The sequence below is a fragment of the Sapajus apella genome, unplaced genomic scaffold (genome assembly GCF_009761245.1).
Source record: "Sapajus apella isolate SASKATOON/1434 unplaced genomic scaffold, GSC_monkey_1.0 scaffold63, whole genome shotgun sequence".
NCBI classification, from domain to species: Eukaryota; Metazoa; Chordata; class Mammalia; order Primates; family Cebidae; genus Sapajus; species Sapajus apella.
The window spans coordinates 9,457,305-9,479,188 of record NW_022437003.1 but is presented as its reverse complement, the minus strand read 5'-3'; the positions used below and the strand labels follow the sequence as shown (position 1 = coordinate 9,479,188).

The window sequence follows — 21,884 nt, the reverse complement described above, 5'->3', positions numbered from 1 at the left end:
TGTGTGTGTGTGTGTGTGTGTGTGTGTGTGTGTGTGTGTGTGTGTGTCAGGGGTGGATAGGGTTGAGAATACTTCTGTTTGTGCCAGTACACTTCTTTTTCCCTGGTTCCACATGTTTCAACTTGCACAAGACTTAATTTATACCCAGTGGGGGAATCTACCGGTAAAATACGTGTACCTCCATAAGTCTTTCTCCACCCTTCACTGTGTTTGTAAGCTTTTTTTTTTTTTTTTAAACAAAGGAAGTTTTGTTGTAGACGAGAGAATGAGAAATGACACTAAATAACACTGTAGCTGTCCCTTGATGTGCAGAATTCATGCTTCTGTGATGGACAGTTCCATATCTGCTGAATCAGTGACTTACCTTTGAGAATGGAATTTGTCACATTCTTTGCCTGTAGGGTTGTTTAGGGCGGTGATACCTTTCAGAGAGTATTGCACCGAGATAGACGGCGATGGAGCCAGTTCCCTAGAGGAGCTGATGGATAGAGATTTTCAAAAAATTCTTAGAAGGGCAAATAGGGTCAGCTGTCATCTTTGTTTATTTTAACCACTGTGAAGTGTAGAAGAGAATGCATTGGTTTTTCATTGTCATGACAGCAGAGTCTCTTAGCACCCCTGGCCAGAACAGAAAACGAACCCTTTCCTTTATCCAAGTGTGAGTCTCGGAATCCCACTATATGCATTCCGTGGAGTGTTAATTCAAGAATTGATACAGTGTTACTGTGTATTCTCCAATAATAATTAATAGTTGCCTAATCCTACTCTTGTCACTAAATACCCTTCTCGAACTGCTGTTTCCTCATCTATCAGGAGGCGATGAGAAGATTTTCAACTATAGAAAAGTGTTTCTCAGCTTTTTCTATCTTGGGCCTTAACCTCTGCTGGAAGAGGACTTTGAAGTTTTGCAGTGTATGTAATTGGTGAAATTTTTACTTTCTACTTCATAAGTAGGTTTGCATGTGCTTTAATAGAAAAAAATGGGTTGTTACTGCCAAGTAAAAGCCTTAATTCTGACTAGTTTTTGATTTCTAGATGTTCTGTTTGGTTCTTTTCGAATGTTAGGTTACATTCAAATGTTAGTTTCAGTGTTTGTTCGCTGGTAGTTTCTGTGTTCACTTTCAGGTGTTAGTTTCCTGTTATGCAGATATTTTCAAACTTGGCCTTTATCTGTTTTAACATAGGCGAATGATTCAAGTTACTGACTGACATTTTCCCAGTTTGACATCTGCTGGGTTTTCCTCATGGTGCTTTATTTCCCCGGAATGTGAGAAGTTACTTTGGGGGGGATTCTTTGAGGCCTGAGATGAATAAACTCTCCTTACAGAGGGTTCATGTTTGTTTTTGCTACATACCTTAAGAGTATCATCAGTCCAGCATTATTTAAACAAAATTCAGGTCTTGAGAGATGATTTTTGGATTCCAGATTGTCATGACAGCCCCTTAAGTTTTACAACTTGTCAGGAAAGATATCCAGCCTGTGGGAATCCTAGCTTCACGTAAAAATGTTGCCTCCTGTTAGAGCTGTGTATTAGGGCTTGAAGGGAGGTAAGATGCCACCTTCCCCACCACTGCCAGTGCCAGGGAAATCAAGTTCAGGTTTGTGTGTGTTACAAGCACAAAAGTGGGGTCATTTCTCCATGAGTAGGTTTGGTTCTAGCTTTTGCTCTTAGATTTTCTGTCAGTAATTTGTTTATTTCATTGATGCTTTTAATGACTTGCCTGAATATCTTGGCCTGTGGTATTCCTGGAAATGACTCATGATGCCATGCTTTGCTACATTTTATTTTTTAATTTTAAATACATTTTATTTATTTGAAGTCGAGCAGATTAATAGTTTAAGCTGGTTGACACATTGGAGTTTCAGTGCCTTGAGGATGAAGAATTCAAAATTCATCTTCAAATGAATCCTAAAGAGCAAACCAATCTCAAAGCTAGCAGAAAACACAGAAAAGCTTTGCTGCATTTTATGGCTTCTAGTGAAATGGGGAAGGTTCCCTTGTCCCAGTCTCAGGGCTTGGGATGGGGGTGTGGCTCACTTCTTGAGTGCCCCTACACTTATACCTCTAGGGGAGCATACAGAGGTGCAGGCTGTGGGGCTCCAACCCCACGGCAGTGTCTAGGGGTGAATTTACAGCTGAAGCCTCAGTGGGCATGTGTTAAAGTGTGTTTTTCTTTTTTTGGAAAAACCACAGCAGTCACTTTATTCTTAAGTTGCACTTTACCAAACCACAAGGGAGAAGTCCTTGAGTGGGAGAGAGGGGTAGGGGGTTAGGAAGCAGGGGATGGCAAAGAGTAGGAAAAGCAAAACCCAGAAACTAAGGCCCTTCCCGCCACCCTTCCCACACCCCCAATCTTGGGGACCAAGCAGAGACTATGCCTCAGGCCAGCCTAGCAGGGCTTCCTGTGTTCTGGCTGTATAGAGCTAGCCCAAAAGGCCTCAGGGGGAAGGGCCATGGTCCTTCAAAGACTGTCTACATTTGAGGGACAGCCCCAGGCCAATACTTCCTGTGCCCAAAGAAGGAAGTGGGCCTCCCCACCCCTCCCCCAAGCTAAAGAAGACAGCCTGAAGCAGGGGTGAGGGCTCCCCATCCAGCCATTTCAGGATCCTCTCTGGATCCTTCAGAATCTTCCCGGCCTGGTCCTTTTCTTTTTTGGTGGAAGTCTGCTGCTTCTGCCAGGCAGCCATGATCTCGTGAAGGGTGCCCATGACCTTGTTGCCAGCCATGTGCACCCGCTGCCTCAGCTCCTGCTGGCTCACCACCTCCTTTGCCAGCCTCAGCAGCTTTTTGTTTGCTGTCTATATGCGGCTTGTGTTAGCTCAGTTAGACCCCCTTCCTTATCACAAGGACAGAGGGATTTCTGTGACCCATGGTTCCTTGCCTTGGCGTAATTGAATCACACGTGGGCTTGGAGAATGAGTGCAAGGCTTTATCGACTAGAAGTAGCTCTCAGCAGATGGGGGAGCCAGAAGGGAGGTGGTTTTCCCTGGAGGCCTGCCGGTCGATGGCCTGTGGCCTGCCAGTGCTCTTCTGTGGCCCTGCCCTCCACAGCCAGCCGCTTGTGTCCTTTTCCACCGATGTATTCTTCAGGACGTCCAGCTGCTTGTGTCTCTGCCTTGTTAAGGTCTCAGGTTTTTTTGTTTTGATTTTTGCTTTTTTGACACGGAGTCTCTCTCCCTTCTAGCCCTATCGCCGGGGCTGGATTGCAATGGCATGATTTTGGCTCACTGCAATCCCTGCCTTCCAGGTTCAAGTGACTCTCCTGCCTCAGCCTGCTGAGTAGCTAGGATTATAGGCGTGTACCACCATGCCCAGCTAATTTTTTGTGTGTATATATTTGTTTTAGTAGAGATGGGTTTTCACCATGTTGGCCAGGATGGTCTTGATCTCCTGACCTTGTGATCCGCTTGCCTCCCAAAGTGTGGGGATTACAGGTGTGAGCCACTGCACCTGGCTGGTTTTCAAAGGCCCAGGTAGGGGCGTGGCCGGGCAGGTCGATCTTGGAAGACAAAAGCTTGAGCAGGAAGGCACAAGTACCTGTCCTCACCTAGGTCCGTAGAGCCCTAGTCACGAGCCACTCCCTTCATCTACGCAGCACTTCCTTTCCCTGCTTCCCTGTCATTTAAAGGGACCACACTCTTCCATGCCCAGCACTCCTGTGTTACTAGTAGTTGCCTTCCACCCTCGTTGAAAGGCCCAGTTTGAGAAGCATGGGATTACAAAAATCTCAGCGATCTCTGTTTCTAGGCTTCTAAGTCTAACGGTGTGGACTCCTGCTTGGATGGCTTTTCTTGTGAAGTTTTTTTTCCATAATGATGTTTATATCCTGTCTTTTCCTATTCTGTTATAACGAGTTCAGTTTAGGGGAGAAGGAGATTCCAGTGGACTGGGCTTCCCTGAGAGTGTGTTTGAGTGCTCACCTGGTCTCATAGGTCTTGGACTTCTGGACCTCTAAATGGGCCCCTCTCAGCGTATCTAGGACTTTCTTAGAGCTTAATTGCAGGCCACCCTGTCCTTTAGAGGTGTGTTTTTATGGTTTTATTGTTGAGCTGCAGCATGGATTCTCCCAGGAAGCCCAGGGGTGCGAGGTTGTCTGTTCTTCCTGGAAAGGTCCTTTGTGGTGAATGATTGAGTTCCCAAGCCAGTTTCTGTTCCAGAGGGAGGTTGTTTGAGGGGCTGGTTGGGAATGGCAGTCTCTGCTGACCCCATTGGGTAGTCTAGGTCATAGTTTATGTTGTCATGCTGTGACTGGATTACGTCACACTTCACGAAACCTAAGCCTTCCTGTTTAGACTTGAAAGGCAGAGTGTGTGACTGCTTCACTGCCCATTCTCTGAGCTCTGTCCTCTTTTCTGTCCAACTCAACCGTACCGTGAACCCTTGGCCTCAGTTCCTCATTCACATGCACTGTCTCTTAACACTTACATGGTGAAAGTCCCACCCTAGTTAGTTACTAGGCTTGTCTATGTTCAGTGCTAATTTGTGTAACATTCTCTACTTCTAAAGTTGTATAACATAAAAAAAAGAAGAAACATTTTTTTTCAAAAAGAAAGACTTTTGCTGGAAGCCGTGACTCACACTTTTAATATCAGCACTTTGGGAGGTCGAGGCGGGCGGATCACCTGAGGTCAGGACTTCGAGACTAGCCTGGCCAACATGGTGAAAACCCGTCTCTAGTAAACATACAAAAAAATTAGCCGGGTGTGGTGGTGAGTACTTGTAATCCAGCTACTTGAGGGTGAGGCAGGAGTGTCGCTTGAAGCCAGAAGGCAGAGGTTGCAGTGAGCAGAGATCACTTCACTGCACTCCTGTGTGGGCGAAAGAGCTAAACTCTGTCTCAAAAAGAAAAAAAAAAGGAGGGACTTTTATCTCTAGCCTCTTAAATTCAGTTTTGGGGTGTCTACTAATTAAATGGACGAAAGACGGATTAGCAAGAGGAAGACAGATTTGAGTTAACAATGAAATGTGACTCTTAGGAGGTTAGAATTTACCATCCTAATGGGGTGTGGGGGGGCAAAAGGCAATTCTTGGAGGACAAATGAATTCTTAGAATAGGGTGGAGAAAGCCCACTTAGGAAGAAGAAGTGAATTTTTGAAAAGATAAGTGGACCTTTAGCAGAATAGATAGAAGATAGAATATTTTTGTGTCAGAGTCTGTTAGTTGCCCCCAGCAAGGGGATTTATGATGTTTGACTTCTTTTGGGAGGCTCTGCTTTTAGGCAGATAAAGAATTTAAGGAACTCAGATGCTGTTTAGCTCAAAATAATCTTTATGCCGGAATGGCTAATTCTGGACCCTTTTAAGACCAAACAGATAGACTTGAGGAAGAAGCAGTGAAAATAGATTACTATTGTTTTTCAAACCTACAAGTTCCCCAGGGTGAATGTCTTGGGGCCTGTTCTTGGTATGAGGTTGTTACAGCTGCTTTCTGACAGTATTTTGGACATCAGTGGGTGATGGGGTGGGGAGGAAGCTTGAAGTGTCCTGCTGCACGTGTTCTCATTTACAAATTGCTGGAGCCGGGGCCTCAGCAACCCTTCCCAGTACTGATGTATAGCTGGGAGTGTGGAGTTTGGCAGTGAATTGACACGGTTAAAGATGGATGCCTCTTTGATCAAAGGGAGACCATTAGGGCATGTTTAGACTGGCGGAATTGGAGAGCTGCATTATAAAGAGAGGAGTTATGCATCTCCCCCTCCCAGTGCTGTCACCCACGTCTTTATGAACATGATTCTGCATTTGCCCAGTTGGCTGGCATAAGCATTGTGCTGAAGCCAGCAGTGAGGGAGATGTACATACTTAGCTTTTCTCATCTGTGAATTGCAGAGTGGAGAAGCATGTAGTTCATTTCCATGATTCCTCGGCACATCATTGTTTCTGACCAAGTTGGACAAAATGTGACTATTTTTCTTACAATTCCAACTTCTTTGCTTTTGCGGTTCTTCTTCTTACAGCCTCCCCCCCCGCCCCTCCACCCCTCCACGAAGATCCTTTAGAGAAATGCTACCCTTTCTCTCTTGAGTGGTGGCTTGCCTTCCTGTGGTGGTGCAGTATAGCTTGAAAAGAGCTAGGAATCGGGTTCCCTCCACAGTATGCTTCTTTCTGCTCCACTGAAGTAGCTTATTCTGGTTTGGGGCAGTAGAACTGGAGAATGGAGCTGTCAGAAAACCCAGCTACAGTGCCTCTCATAGGAAGCATCATCAACGTTAGTTACTGCAGGTGAGAGAGGACTCAGTGAAGCTAGGCTGAGGCTGGGTAAAAGGTAAGACTTTGGATGTTACTCATTTAACAAGTCTTAAGCTCAAAAATCCTATCAATGGCTGCCTTCATTGTTGGAGGGTTATAAGTGTGTTGCCTGGGTCTCTGTCTTCTTCCTGTACTTGTACCCCTGCTGCTATGTTTTATTAGGATCTTGTAGAGTGTATTCTCTCTCATTTTTTTCACTTTTCTTTATATTTTTGATCACCCTTCCCTCTGTTTTGTAATGCCGTCCAGAGAAAACAAGCGGATAGTGAGGCTTTGTGAGGGACCTAGGATGGATCTGTGGCTGCAGCCTTCTTTGGAGGGTTTAAGCCACTCTGAAGGAGGCTGACTTTGTGGCTTTATTATTTCCTATCTAGAGACAAGGAAAATGGGCTTAAGCAGGAGGGATTAATGAAGTACTTAGTTGAACAGGAAGTCTTTGTCTTTCAGCCCTTTAGAGTCACACACAGCTTGGGTGTTTTTATCTCGAGTCCTGTTTAAGAGATTGGACTTCTTTTCTCATGATGTTTCCGGAAACTGAGTGGAGATCTGAAATTGTCATGGAGTTCAAACGCTGAAGAAGACGACGGGTAACATGCCAGCTTGATTGGATGAGGAGAGGGGCTTGTTTGGATTTCCTCATCCTTCCCAGTCTCACCCCTGGGAGTTTTTACTACTGACGTGGCTCAAAGCCTTAAAAACCCATAGACTACTTTTGTAATGTCACAGCAAATGCAAATATGTTGTCTGTGAAAAGGAACTATAAGGCGGCACGTGTGTTATACCAGCAATGCTGTACCTTTAGCAGAGGTTAAGTTGCCGAAACACAGGTAACATACTTGACATGACGGCCCCTTGTGAATCAGAGAGAATGACTTTCCCTTCTTGGAAATGTTTTGATGTGAGATCTAGTTCAGAAGACATTCTTGTGCGAACCTTTGAGGGTTCGTTTAAGCCATATGCAATTAGATGGACATGTATATCCTGCAGAGATACTCAGCGTTCATCTGTTGTCCACTGCTGCTGTCTACATAGGTGACCTCTTTCAATGTATCGCACATTCATGACGTCTGGTGGATTCACAGCTTGAAGCAGCAGACTCGCCTTTGGCAGGTGGCTGATAAAAATTGGGAGGACTTTCATGTTGTACTGGAGTAAGGTGTCTGCGGTCATGGAATTGTTTAGATTGCAAACAAGGTAGAATATTGTGAGTTGGAAGGTTGCATCCTGCCTCCCAACTCTGCAGATCCCTTGTTTTGGTTTAAGTGATGCCATTTCTATTTTGTGGCCTTAAATATGGTACCATGTACAGTGTTGAATGTTGGAAAAAAATTAAGGCTGCTTAAGGGATATTCTGGGCATCGTTAGAAAGGAAGGTGATTTGCATGCCTTGCTCCGATGCCCAATTTCAATTGGCACAATTTCTTTGGATTTTATTTAAATTTTTATTCCACTGATGTGTCTTATAGACCTGTCACTGCAGGTTCCAGTGGCACAGATGCTGAGATGCTGTGTCTGTAATAACCTGTGAGCTCTGGATTGTAGGTGGGAGAATGTACCATTGCTTCAGCATCACAGAGCACAGACAGCCAGAAGGCGGAGGGGAATTTATCTTATATTCATTAGCTGTTAGCAGATTTCTAAATTATGATTGTGTTTCCGTACCTGAAGCATTTTTTTTACAAATGTTTTGTAAGAGACGTGTCAATTATAGCAAATCCTTTTCTTACAGAGCTGACTTCACTCAGCATATTGGTTGGTGATAGTTTAAGTAATGCCCCATACATTGAAAATTACAAATGATGATGGTCTTGGCAACTGAATAATTTGGGGCTCTGTCAGAGCCTCAAGATGAATACTTTGAGGTAATTCTTGAGAGAAAGAAATATTAGAATCATGGCACATTGCTTTACTTTTTTTCTTTGCTTGGTGGTAAAATAGCCCTTTTGGGTGCATATCAGAAAATAGGGGTTTTCTGATACCAAAAAGACTAAATGCTGTGTGTTTTATCTCTAGGCCTTTTTTTTTTTTTTTTTGATCTGAGGAAGCTGGATTGAATATTTCTAGATGTTTTTCATACAAGTAAAGAACTTTGGGGTGTGATGAGTTGGAGGGGTGAGATGATACTGCTAGTAGTGTTTATAGACCTACTTTTTGTAAACAGGGTCTGGGTTCTTAGCTGGCACCATATTTTAGTGCAAGTCGTAAAAATTGGCTAATGCCACTGCTTGTCATAATTCAGCATAACTTTTTTTTTCTCCCTTAGGGGTGATCCCACAGCTGGAGTCTAAAGACTCACTATTGCCATCTATTGGTGCCTCCTGGCTACTTCATGAGATTCTCGGTGGGTGGGGAAATTGCCTGGGATCCCTTTTCTATTTGTTCACCTTTAAATAAAGAAAATTTCTGTTAGCGAACTTACTGTGTGAGAGGGAGGGCATGTAAGATGCCAGGGCACACTCTGGTCCTTGTAGGAGGTAGTAGTCACTCTGAGCATTGCATTTGTGCTTTGGTGTGTCGTGTCCAGAATGGACGGTTAGGATCCTACCTACCCCAAAACTCCGAGATTCCTGGTGGGAAGTTTCTGCAGCTAACTTAGACGCATTCCACTGAATTTTTATTTTTATTTGTTTATTTTGAGACAGAGTTTTGTTCTTGTTACCCATCCTGGAGTGTGATGGCACGGTCTCGGTTCACTGCAACCTCCACTTCCCGTGTTCAAGAGATTATCCTGCCTCAGCCTCCTGAGCAGCTGGAATTACAGACACCCACCACCATGCACAACTAATTTTTGTATTTTTAGTAGAGGTGGGGTGTCACCATGCTAGTCACACTGATCTCCACCTCCTGACCTCAGGTGATCCACCACGTCTGGCCTGGATTTTTAGTTTTTAATGAGCTATATAGCCTTGTAGAATTCAATTTCTTCTTATATTTTCATTTCTTTCTGAAGAAAAGGAAGTAAAACAGGATTCCCGCCTCACAGGGTCATTCCCTTTCCTATACGTGGCAATTTGTAGTTGGGTGTTGAGTTATCTAACATTGAGAGATGGCTAGGTTTTTTGTTGAAATGATATTTTAAAAACTAAATAGGGAATCCCAGTGAGAGATAGTAGAAAGGCAAGTTAACATTTTAACTGGCTCTTCTAGGCTTTTAAGACTGAATATACTTTAGGTAATTAGCTACAACATCCTGTTAGAAATTACTTTGGCCAGATCCTGGCTAGATTCTTTGGCTACTTGCATGTGTTACTCTTCTGACTCTTGCTACCTTTATTTAGTCCCTTCTGCCTTTAAGGTCTGCTTCTTACTCAAGACTGTCCTGAGACCAGCAGTCTTTGTCCAGAAGAGTATTTGCGGCTCTTCCCTGGTAGCTTGGAGTTGTATACCTAGTAACAACAGGGTTATGCCACGTGGGGATGGTAGAGCAGACAGCCTGCCATAGGTGGTAAAGTATAACTGCGTTGTTTGTGACTGACAGAACAAAGGGCTTTGTTGCCACCTTAATTGTTGATTAATGATGATCCTTCTCAGATTTGACATGGTTGCTTTCTAGATCACAAAAGAACTCAGTGTCAGATGTTTCCTTGATCATGACGGTCATGATTTTCAGGCAGTCTTGGTTCCCTGACATTTCAGGATGCCACTGAAGATTTCAAGAAACATAACTGAATAATTTTATTAATTGAATCAAAAGCTGTACTGCATATTACTCTTCATACTGTTTTTGCCGGATGTCAGCAGCTACCTGAGATTTATGTGCACAAGACATGTTTTATTTGGGAAAAAGTTATTCATAGCTTATAGATATTCAGTGTTATTATCTTTTTTCCCCCTCTTTCCTCTCCCCTAATCCTTACCTAGAAATAAAAGAAAAAGGTTCACCTTTCTCTCTGTTGCCTGTTTTCCACTTCCGGTATTCCACGGGTGGGGTATCTGCAAGAAAAAATAGTTTCTTCCTGACGTGGTGGTGATGCTTGGATTTGCAAGGCTTGTCTTGTCCTTGGGCTGGCTTCTTTGGGTAGAGCTGATGAATATATTCCTAATATGTTATGTTACGCGTTCCTAAGGGTGACTCACAGTTCTGAAGTAAGTTAACGTGTTACCTAAGTGAGTTATTCCTCATGAGAAGTGCAGATTATAGATTGTATCACTACTATTAATCTTTAAGGGAGTATAGGGGAGTGGAGTTTTGGAATTGTGACATCTTTCTAAAATATATATGAATCAATTTTTCACCTATCCCTCCACCTTTTTTGTTTTTTTTCCCTTTTCCTATGGATGTGGCTTGCTGAGGGACCCCCTCCACCTTCTAAAGTGCGAGGTGGCCTGAAATCTAAAAGTCACTGTGTTTACCTGTTTCACTGGCAGTTAGAAAATTGGTGCTAGAAATCTTTAGCAATACTGACAGTTTGGAGATTCAGATTTTACTTCTTCTCCATTGGATACCAAAATAATCAGGACTTTTCATCTACTCTTATGAAATGACAGATCCAAAGGAATTATTACAGATATTCCTCCATTCAGGTACCACTTGTTTTTTAAGAGGAAGTCAAAGATCACCAAAGCTTGGAGCTAGACAGAGTCGTAGCTTCTCCTTTTTAATAGTCCTTAAAACAGTTAAGAAAAAGGCCCAGCTCGCCCTAGGTGACAGTTTAGGTGAACTAAAGCTCAGGTATTACTGTGACACCACTAGTCTTTTCCTTATACCACTCTGATGAAGCAAAACATGATCATGTTTCGTCTTGAGGGGAATTCAACTAACAAAAGTTCCTTTAGGCAAATTCCAGCCATGGCGAATGTTTACTCTAAAGAGCTTCCTATGTAACTTAATTAAGACAAGTGCTGCAAATATTTAATATCCTGTGGTTTTTTTTGCATAAACAAACTATTTCATCAGTTTATATGTAAAGCAAGAAATGAGGCCTGGGGACCAGTAGGGCTCCATATCCAGAAGTACCACAAAGCAGGCTTTCTGCAGAGGATAAGTCTTCTCACAGTGCCAGCTGACCTCCCCTTTTGTCATTGTGTGATAGCCTCCCATTCTGGGAGATCAAACCCTGACAGTTTATAAATGTGGGAACTGGGTAGACTGTGAGTTAGAAGGACATGGTCTATGCTAGTGCCTCTCATTACAGAGTTTGGTATGCCTTGGTCTCTGCTCGCCTCTGGGTTCACTTGAGGATGTGTTTATTTTCTCTTTACCATTCAGGATGTTCACAACCATTCTGTGTGGTTTGCCCGCAGCTGCACTTGCATTTGAATTTGGTGGGCAGCTTGCCCTGGGTAGAGGGTATCCCTTGCCCGACCCCCCACAACCTCCAGTGCGCGCACACACGGGCACACTTTTGTTTCTTTGAGTGGCTGCCAGGTTTGTAGTGTGTGTGTCTGGGGGGAGAATAGAGTGGGTAATTATTTTGGGGATGGAAACACAGGAAATTTTTTTTTGAATAGGCTTTTCAGCAAGTTGGCAAAGCTTCAGGGCCAGCTCCCACACCGGCACAAAGAGCGCAGCCATGTCGGTCATTTTGCATTTGCCAGACGTGGACTATCTGATTTTTTTTTTTTTTTTTTTTTTTTTTTTTAAATGAACAGACCCTCCCTCCCACCCATTCCTTGCCCTTTGCTTAGAATTGGGATGTAATCTAAATAATTGGATTTACCAGCTTATGTTTTTAATATTGGAAAATTGAGTTAATAAAATAATGTTTTGGCATGTACATCCCTCAGCAAGGGACCAGCTGTGTATTCACTTTAAGCCGTCTGGTTCCCCCTTGCTCCAGCCGATTTGTGTGTCACGCCATGTCCTTCTTGGGTTTACAGACTGTGAGAAATCCTGGATGGAAATAGGATTTAATTAACCTGGAAATTGCTGTTGTCCTGAAGTTAGGGCTGCCCTAGAGATTGAGTGCACAGATAGCAGTAAGCTACACTGTTGATGACCCCAGAGGAAACCTGGAGAAACAGTGCCACCCTTGTGTGAGGCTTCTCATGGCAGGTTGCCCAGGAAGCTTCTAAATCATTTGGGGAGGAAGGGGCACAGGGAGGGTATTAAAAAGGAAAAAAGTATTTGTCATAGTACTGCTAGTTCATCCCCGGGGTTTCTTTGCAAGCATGGTCTCATGAATTATTGGTTAACTTTGAAAATAATTTAAGTGTGTATATTGCTATGCCCTTTCGTTCTCATAAATGTGCTAAGTATTTTAACAACAAAAAGTGAAGATTAATTTCAGTAAATCTTTCTTTTCTTTTCCTTTTCGTTTCTTTTTTTTTTTCTTCTTCTTTTTGAGATGGAGTCTTGCTGTGTTGCCCAGGCTGGAGTGTAGTGCTGTGACCTCAGCTCACTTCAACCTTTGACTCCTGGTTTCAAGTGATTCTCCTGCCTCAGCCTCCCAAGTAGCTGGGATTACAGATGTACGCCACCATACCCAGCTAATTTTTGTGTTTTCTGTAGAGACGGGGTTTTACCATATTGGACAGGCTGGTCTCGGACTCCTGACTTTGTGATCTGCCCTCCTCAGCCTCCCAAAGTGATGGGATTACAGGTGTGAGCCACTGTGCCCAGCCTATTTTGGTAATTTTTTTATTTTTATTTTTGAGACAGTCTCACTCTTCCACCACAGCTAGAGCGCAATGATGCAATCTCATACCTGCAATCTCTGCTGCCCAGGTTGAAGTGATTCTTGTGCCCCAGCCTCCTGAATAGCTGGGAATACAGGCACCCGCTACCACACCTGGCTGATTTTTGTATTTTTAATAGATACGGGGTTTCGCCATCTTGGCCAGGCTTGCCTTGAACTCCCGACATTGTGATCCACCCGCATTGGCCTCCCAAAGTGCTGGGATTACAGGCATGAGCCACTGCAGGTGGCCTATTTCTGTAAATTTCTAAGCGATGATACCTAACTGCAAATGAGAGGAGGCTATGGGAGCCTTAGCAGAAAAAGTCACCTTCCCTGTAGCTTAGGGAGTGGACAGACGGGGAAAGGAAAATAGGGACCTTTCCTCCGTGGAGCTCATGCAGCTTAATCAGGAAGTACAGATACTCTCTGATGTATGTGGTGGTCTTGTCCTATGAGGCGTGGCAGGAGCTGCCTCCTGGGTGCAGCTGACTGTGACCTGGAAACAGTTGTGCTGTGTGAGGCCATGTGGAATACAGTGGAATACCAAGGGGTAGAAGAGTAAGTGCCACAGGGTGACTGTCAGCTACAGCCAGACCTGATTTGGCTTCTGTGAGATGATGGTGAGGATGGGCGAGTGGCATGGTAAATTCTTCTTAAGGAATGAGCATGTGGGCAGGTGCCTAGTTGGTATATATATTTTTTCTTATCAAATATCAGCCTCTATATTCAAGACACAGTTGTATTCTTAATGAAACTGAAATCCTGTCTACCTTTGGGTGGACTTCTGCTGGGATGGCTGCTGACTTTACCTGAAGCACAACAACACTGAGGCTTCTCTTTTCCTGTTGCTACTGGATCTGTTTAGCAAACATCCAGCAATCTCCCTTTTCCTCTGAGTTGCCATTCAGTCTGCCTCTCTGCTCAGAAACCATACATGTCCTGGACTCTGTGATTTCTAAATCATGAGTGATGGGTTGTATAATTCATAGCTACTGCAGCAGTGTAGTGTTCCTCCCCTCTTCCTTTCCAGCATCTACGGAGGGCATGTCCTCTATATCTGGTAAGGCCTGTGTGTAGAAGTGGACCAGAAAGAAGAGACTGAAGTAGGGAAGTACTGTGTACACCAGCAGAAGGGCAGAGCAATGGCCTTGGGGTTGGGCGGCTGGTCATGCATGAGGTACTGCTTTAGGAGAGTCACCTCTCTGAGGAGGTGACTTCTGTGCAGAGACATGGAGTGTCCTCCATTACAGTTACAGACCTGGATTGTTTGCTTCCCTCTTCTGGCCTGGAGGATGAGAAGCCAGCAGCCATGGCAAGATAGAGGGGAAGAGCATTCCAGGTGGAAGGAGCTATTTGGATTAAGCAAGATCCCCTTGGAGCATTCCTGCAATCTCTACCTTTATCTTAGGCCATTTATTGCCCCTTAGAGTCACAATCTGTGGGATCAACTTGGTAAATTGTCATTCATTTCAACACTTTTTATCTTATTTTGAGGTACCTTAGCTTAAATGGAGCTCACTCAGCTGCCTAATTTTGGGTCATGGAGTGCCCTGGCTGGGCAGCTTTTAGTGAGGGCCGTGCTCACACACAAGGCTTCACCTCACCTGCCACGTGGAGGTGGCGTGGCCTGGCAGGGAAGGCTTTCTCACAGGGACCCGTAAATTTGGCTGCTGGTCCTGTTTGTTCTGCCATCCAAGCTGTGTGACCTGGGTGGGTTTCACCCTTCTCCTAATTATTCATCTGTGCAGTGAAGGGGATCTTAAGATCCTTGAATAAAGTCACCACCTTTTCCCATTTTCCCAAACACTAAACAAACAGCAGCCTGTATCCGTCTTCTCCTGAACTTAATTGAACTTTGTAGTCCTTTAATTCACATACATGCCCCCAGTGATGGTCTGATCTTAATTGTCTTATTTCCTCACCCTCACTGTGCCAGCCCTGTGTTTTTACCATGTTGTAAATAAAATGTTATCCTCTGAATATATCAACATACTTCTTCGTCTGCTGAATTACATTTACTTGATTTGATCTTTTCACCTTGGCTCGCTGGAGGGTTTGATATAATTGGTTTCATTGACGTAAAGGGTACATGTGGAGTTCCTAGAATGAAGGCATCTTCTGTAAGGGATCTCCTTGAAGAATTAATAAAAAATAAACATGGAAGTGAGTTACACTGTCACTGTTACTTCCATTGTATGAATACGGGATGCCCACCTTTTCTGGGGCTGTGTTTTACCCAGGGCAGCCCGGCCCATCCTGACTACACACAAGGCCGAGAGGCTTAGGAGGGCACACGTTTTTGTTTTCCCTCAATCATCCTACTCTAATAATGTAATGGGAGGTGGTGGTCTTTTTTTTTTTTTTTTTTTTTTAAGTCGGTGTCTTGCTCTGTCACCAGGCTGGAGTGCAGTGGCACAATCTTGGCTCACTGCAATCTCTGCATCCTGGGTTCAAGCGATTCCCCTGCCTCAGCCTCCTGAATAGCTGGGATTATAGGCATACATCCCCATGCCCGGCTAGTTTTTTGTGTTTTAATAGAGATGTGGTTTTACCACGTTGGGCAGCATGGTCTTCATGTCCTGACTTCATGATCTGCTTGCCTCGGCCTCCCAAAGTGCTGGGATTAAACAGGCGTGAGCCACAATGCCTAGCCTGCAGATGGTATTCTGTTGACAATGCCAGTCAGCTGATGGCAAGGAGCAAGGAAGTAAATGGTGTGCCGGGCAGGTGTGCCACCTCCTCTGGAGGGCTGAGGCCCTGCAGGCTGAGTGCAGCCTCACCTTTCTCCTCGTGCCTACCAGGTGCCCCACTCCTTTACACCAGGGTTCTGCTGCTTCTGCCATCAGCATCTCTAGGTGCAAATATTGTGAGTTTTCAGCACATCCAAATCACTTTCTTCTATTTTTCTATATCCAGCCCTGTTCCTCAAAGCTGCCTGTACTGACTGGAGTGTGTACTCAGGATTTGACTGTGCCATTCAAGCTGCTGGGTTGTATGGGGCCAGGAAAACAGGGTCAACACCTTCATAATCCCCATGGGACTCTGCAGGATGAAAATCCACAGGGCAGACCTACCCTTTATAGACAGTACAGGTTCTTTTTGCCTCTTTCAAAAAGATACCGGTTTGTCTCCTCCTTTAGTTCATGGTTTCATCTGGGTCTCACAAATCTTTAATCACTTGTGAGCTTGGCTTCTTCCTCTAAGGGATAATTTATTTTGCTGCCACTTTTTAATCTGTTACTGTCTTATTTTTCATAGCCTCACTGGGAAAGTCATCAGACACCAAGCACTTTTTATTTGAGCAGTGGTAGGAGCAGTTTATTTTTGAGGTCCTGAAATTGTAAAATACCTGTCAGTGTCTCGCTCCGTTGCCTGTGCTTCGTCTGTGTTTACTTGTTTGTTTCTCATTGTTGCTGCAAATCTTCTTATTGTGTGTGGCGTTTGTTTTCCCTGACTTCTAAAAAAGCTATAAACACTTAACATCCTGTTCAGATGCAGGCAGTATTTCTATAAAATTCCTGCAATACTCAGGAGTGTGAATTGAGTCCATTCAAATGAAGGTGTATATATTATGTAATTGCCAATTTAAAAAACCTTTTCAGTAGAATATTAAAAACAGCAGTTTTTCTAAATATGTCGCAAAATTTCCTTTGTTTTAAAACAGCCGGGGTGGTGGTTGGAAAAGGGCAGTGGTATTGGGTCAGTCTTCCTGGCAGCTGGTTGGAATGCAGAGGAAGGGTTCGGTAGCCTTCCCTCCTCTGACACTGCGCTCTCAAGATGTGGTCATCACCAGGTGTCTGTGAATTGATAGAGAAATTGAGAGCCAGCCTTGAGAAACCTATGCAGTTTGAGGGAATGATTTTGAGTCCTGTAATAAATTTGGGCTTGTATTTTGTCTTTTTTAAATTGTCTTTTGCCCCCTTGTTCTGTTTTCTTATGTAAATAAACACATAGAAAATTTAAAGGCGGGAAAAATAACCAAGCAGAAAGCTGCTCCTTATCTGTGATAGATGAAGCTTCGTGATTGGCTGGATATCCCCCTCACCCTAACTCCTCCATCTCTTCCTCCCATCCCCTCTTTTAGTGTCCCATGTGAAGGTCCTGCCTCTGGGCTTCTGGTCTTTCCCATCTTATTTACAAGCAGGCAGTTATTTGCAATAAGAGCTATTTATTCCCCATCACATAGAAATAGCGGCATTGCCCGATTTTTCCTCTACCCGCCTTTTTTTTTTTTTTTTTTTTTTTTTTTTTAAATAACACTAGGGAATTTCTGTTAATTTTGATTCACTCCCTCCTATTACCTTGTTAATGTGACTGTTTCATGCCAGTTATTTGGGGTTCTGAAGTGCTTTTCGGGCCAGGTGTCATGGCTCATGTGTGTAATCCCAACACTTTGGGAGGCCAAGGCAGGATATAGGCTTGAGGCCAGGAGTTCCAGACCAGCCTGGGCAACGTGGGGAGAAAACCCTGTCTCTATTAAAAAACAAAACCAAAAACCCATCAACAGCAACAACAAGCAAAAAGCAGCTGGGTACAGTGGCACGTATCTGTAGTCCCAGCACTTTGCAAGGTGGAAAGATCTCTTGAGACCAGGAGTTTGAGGCCGTAGTGAGCTGAGCTATGATGGCGTCACTGCAGTGCAGCTTAGGCGAAAGAGGGAGACCCTGTTTCAATAAAATGGTTAAAGATAAAAAAAAAAAAAGTGCTCTTTGATGACCTATATAATGTGTAGATTTTATTTACTTATTTTTTAATTTTTTTTTCATTTTTAGTATAGACTTATTTCATTTTAGTATAGATTACTTAGTAAGTCTTTGGAGCCACACTTTGTCCCTTTTGATGTATTTATCAGTTTGTATCAGAAATATGATTAGACACCAGTGCTTTCGGTGAGTCATAGGGGAGGCAAGAGTAGACGGTGCTCAGGATATACAAGGGAAGTTAATGTTAAAATGAGATTAAGTCCTCATAACGTTGTGGTACTTTATTTTTGAGGAGTGTGGAGGATTTATGGGGTTAAACTGAAAAGTATTAATTTTTAGACAACCGTGTGTGTGTTTTGCTGTAGGAATTTAACTACTATGATGTTATTTCTAAATGTTATGGCATTTTGAGCATCAGCAGTTTAAAATACATGCTCACTATTTTATATAACCCACTCCTAACAATGTCTTCAGGGGAATACATCTGCTGTTTTACTTATTTAGGTCCCCCCTCCCTGAGAGTGTTGCGTGATCTCAGCTTACTGCAATTTCCACCTCCCGGCTTCCAGCAATTCTCCTGCCTCAGCCTCCCCAGTAGCTGGGATTACAGGCACCTGGGCGTGGGCCCAGCTAATTTTTGTATTTTTACTAGATATAAGGTTTTACCATGCTGACTAGGCTGGTGTCAAACTCCTGACCTCAGATGATCCCCAGGCCTCGACCTCCCAGTGATGGGATTATGGGCGTGAGCCACTGCGCCTGGCACTTACTTAGTTTTATTAGTTAATTATTTTGAGTGGGGTTGAATTATCCATCCTACATAGTGTTTAGGATTCTGATCAGGTCTGTTTCAATCCCTGTACTCTGGGGATGTTTCTTGGTTCTTCTTGTTTGGTCCTGCCCTCAAATAATGTTTCTCAGGTATCTCTATGAGCAGGTCTAGATGAACAGTTTAAAGTAGTACCCAGGTTCTCATCCTTGCAAGTGCTTACTATTCCATGAGCAGATACCGTGACGATTAGAGAGGAGTGACTATTAGGCAATGGACGATAAATGTCAAATTGGCTACATGTAAAGTAAAAATATGTTAGTATATTTATTGATGGAGAGAAAGGGAAATTTTATTGGCCACAGTGTTAAAAAATAACAAACCGGCTGGGCGCGGTGGTTCGCGCCTGTAATCCCAGCACTTTGGAAGGTCAAGGTGGGCGGAACCTGAGGTTAGAAGTTAAAGACCAGCTTGGCCAACATGGTGAAACCCCATCTCTACTAAAAACACAAAAATTAGTTGGGCTTGCTGCTGCACGCCTGTAATCCCAGCTACTTGGGAGGCTGAGGCAGGAGACTTGAACCTGGGAGTTGGAGGTTACAGTGAGCTGAGGTGGCAACAGAACAAGACTCAATCTCAAAACCTGTCGCGGCCAAAACTACTGTTCCAAGATCCATTAGGGCTCACTTGGATAGAAAGGAATTTATGTATCTAAGATTTTCATGTGAAAGGAATTGAAATGCACTCTGTAGATCCAAATGGGTAAGTTAGGGAGTTAGCATAGGATTGTAATGGAAAAGAGGTCTGAGGAGTAGACAAAGTGTACTATATAGTTGCAGTTTGACCTTGTTGGCAGATTGTAACCCATAATGTGGGACTGGAGGGGCTGTAGACTAGAGAGACATGACATATCTTTTTCTGTCGTATAAGCTTGAATTGTTGTAATGAACATTTGTGGCTTAATTTAGAAGTGGCGACAAGGACACTGATGGATTAACAGGCAAAGGTGAACTGGATGTGATGACACAGAAGGAAGTTGGGTATGGATTCGTGACACTATTAGATGAAAGCATAGGAAAGTATATAAATGCATCAGGATAATTCAGTGTGTTCTTTACTGTCTGTGGAAGTAAATGAATTTCATTAAGCTGATGTCAAACATATAATGTGTACATAGGGATGTACCGCTACACACTGGTATATGCACATTGATGGCACACATTTTATATACGTGTATAAAACACAGTCCTTTAACCAAATTTATTGCACTTTAAAGTAGGCCTGTGGTTTATGAGTGATATAGAACCTTAATTAGAAAGAGTTTGCTTGAAATAGGATATTTTTTCCCCTTATGTGTCATGATTTTATTGTCACACATAGGCCTATATCCTCCAGTCTCTGCTTAATTTATTTTTAATTTTCTTCTGCTTTTACAGGCCCAGGCTGCAAGCACAAAGGAAGTTTGCTCAATCTCAGCCGAATAGTCCCAGCACAACTCCTGTAAAGATAGTGGAGCCATTGCTACCCCCTCCAGCTACTCAGATATCAGACCTCTCTAAAAGGAAGCCTAAGACAGAAGATTTTCTTACCTTTCTCTGCCTTCGAGGTAAGACTTTGCAAGGATCAGCCGAGGTCTACGTGGAGTCTACGTGTAAGCCTGAGGTGTATGTGGAGTAGACGTTAGCTTTACTCTCTGCCTGTTTCATTTTTTGGTCCCTACTCTGGGTTGAGGGGGAATTGAAAGTGAGAAGCCCTACTGAGAGAGTGCGTGCTGGGTGTGGCTTTCAAACCATCTGTGAAGTTTTATTTCCTTTTAATATGAGTCTTCCACCCCACTTCCTGGCTTCTCAATTCACAGTTACGCAGTGTCTAACTTCTATAATTTGACCTCTCTCCACTACACCGCCACCATGACACACACATTGCTGGCTTGTTTTGTAAGGCAATTTTTGTTTGTGATGGAGGACTTTGGGGATATGAAGTCCTCTTTTTTTGTACTTCCTAAGGCCTGTCCATAAGCCGTAGTGAGGAGGGGCTCATGGATCTCTCAGCCCTGTATTATATTGAGGAAAACAGTACTAATACTTTCAGTCCAATTGACAGTGCAAATTACTGGTTCATGTTTCAACTCGGACCAGCTAACAAAGGCCAAGTGGATTTGGGATCTGAGTGGAGTTATTCGTGAAAGTGTTTTTACAGATTCCTTATTAATAAGTTTTCTAATATCTGTGAGGAAAGAACACAGAAGACTGAGAGAATTTACGGAGCCTTTTCTGGAGGAATGATAGAAAATTTAGGAAGTCCTGAACACAGAGTTTCTTGGGTGAGGTTATTTGAGAGAAAATGAACAGAAGGAGAGGGCCTTTGCTATTGGACATTTGTGGGAAAACCTCAAGGTTCAGGGTCACTTTTATTTGATTAATATTTTGATAATTTGTTACTACAGACAGATTTTAAGTACCTCCAAAAGTTTCCACCCATCATCCCTCACTCAGTACATTAGTGTGTATTTCCTTTAAATAAGTACATTTTCCTCTTACTGTCAAAGTTAGGAAGTTCCCAGTGATACATGGCACGAATGCAGTCCTCAAACTTGTTTTTCACATTTGTTCTGAAGGTGCTTTGTAGCGTCTGACTTTAGCGCAAAAGGACCCAGTTCAGAATTGGGCATTGCCATTGTCTGTAGCCTGCTTAATCTGGAAGAGTTCCTCATTGTTTGTCTTTGACCTCAATACTTGGAAATTACAGGTCAATTATTTTTTAGAATATCTCTTAATTTGGTTGCCTGGTGTTTCCTCATGATTATGTTCTGGTTTGTGTTTTTGGCAGGAATGCCACAAGGGAAGTGATTCCTCCTCCTTGTTGGTGGGTCCTCCATGGGGATACACAGTTCAGTTCATGTTTTCCACACTGTGTTCATGCTAATTATTCCACTGTGGTGGCCCCATCAGGAGTAAAGTTACCCATCTCGTCCTTTGCAATGTATAAGTGTTTTGAGAGGATATTCTTTGAAACCGGTACATACTTCTCATCTTCGTTATCATAATTACATGTATATGGGCTTCCTATTTTATTCGAAGCGTTATGATCTGCTACTTGCGTTACGTATTCTGATGTTCAGATTATCCCAGATCCCAGTCTCATCTGTGGACCCCTCATCAGGCTGGCTTTTTATTCCTTTTGACGTGTCCCTGTTATCCTCCCAGCCTTGCGCCTGGCATAACAAAATGTTCCAGGCTCATGGTGTACTTTCCTGGCCTCAGACCTGGAATTGGCCATGTCTCCAAGGAGCCCTGTTTTCTTGTAGGGACAAGTGCTGTTGAGAAGCCAAGATCTGAGCGCTAAGGATGCTGGGAACTACGAGAATGTCATTTCTCCCAGATGCTCTTAGTAGACTGAGTTTGTGTGTATCTAGGGGTCTTCCTGGAGCACGTTGGGAGACCATGGTGGCGTGTATCACCTGAGGTCGGGAGTTCGAGACCAGTCTGCCAAAGTGGAGAAAGACCCCGTTTCTACTAAAAAGATAGAAAACTAGCTGGGCTTG

General features: G+C 43.5%; 1 protein-coding gene across 7 annotated transcripts in view; it reads left to right on the top strand.

The window, feature by feature from the left end:
• JARID2 (jumonji and AT-rich interaction domain containing 2) overlaps positions 1-21,884 on the top strand; it is a 283,238-nt gene that overhangs the window by 188,950 nt on the left and 72,404 nt on the right. For all 7 annotated transcript variants that reach the window (XM_032247772.1, XM_032247766.1, XM_032247771.1 and 4 more), the window contains one exon: positions 19,777-19,946. Coding sequence is in view for 2 of the 7 variants with exons in the window: in XM_032247768.1 (XP_032103659.1) it covers positions 19,777-19,946 (170 nt within the window). In the remaining 5 variants the exon portion in view is untranslated. The remainder of the gene's footprint in view (positions 1-19,776; positions 19,947-21,884) is intronic.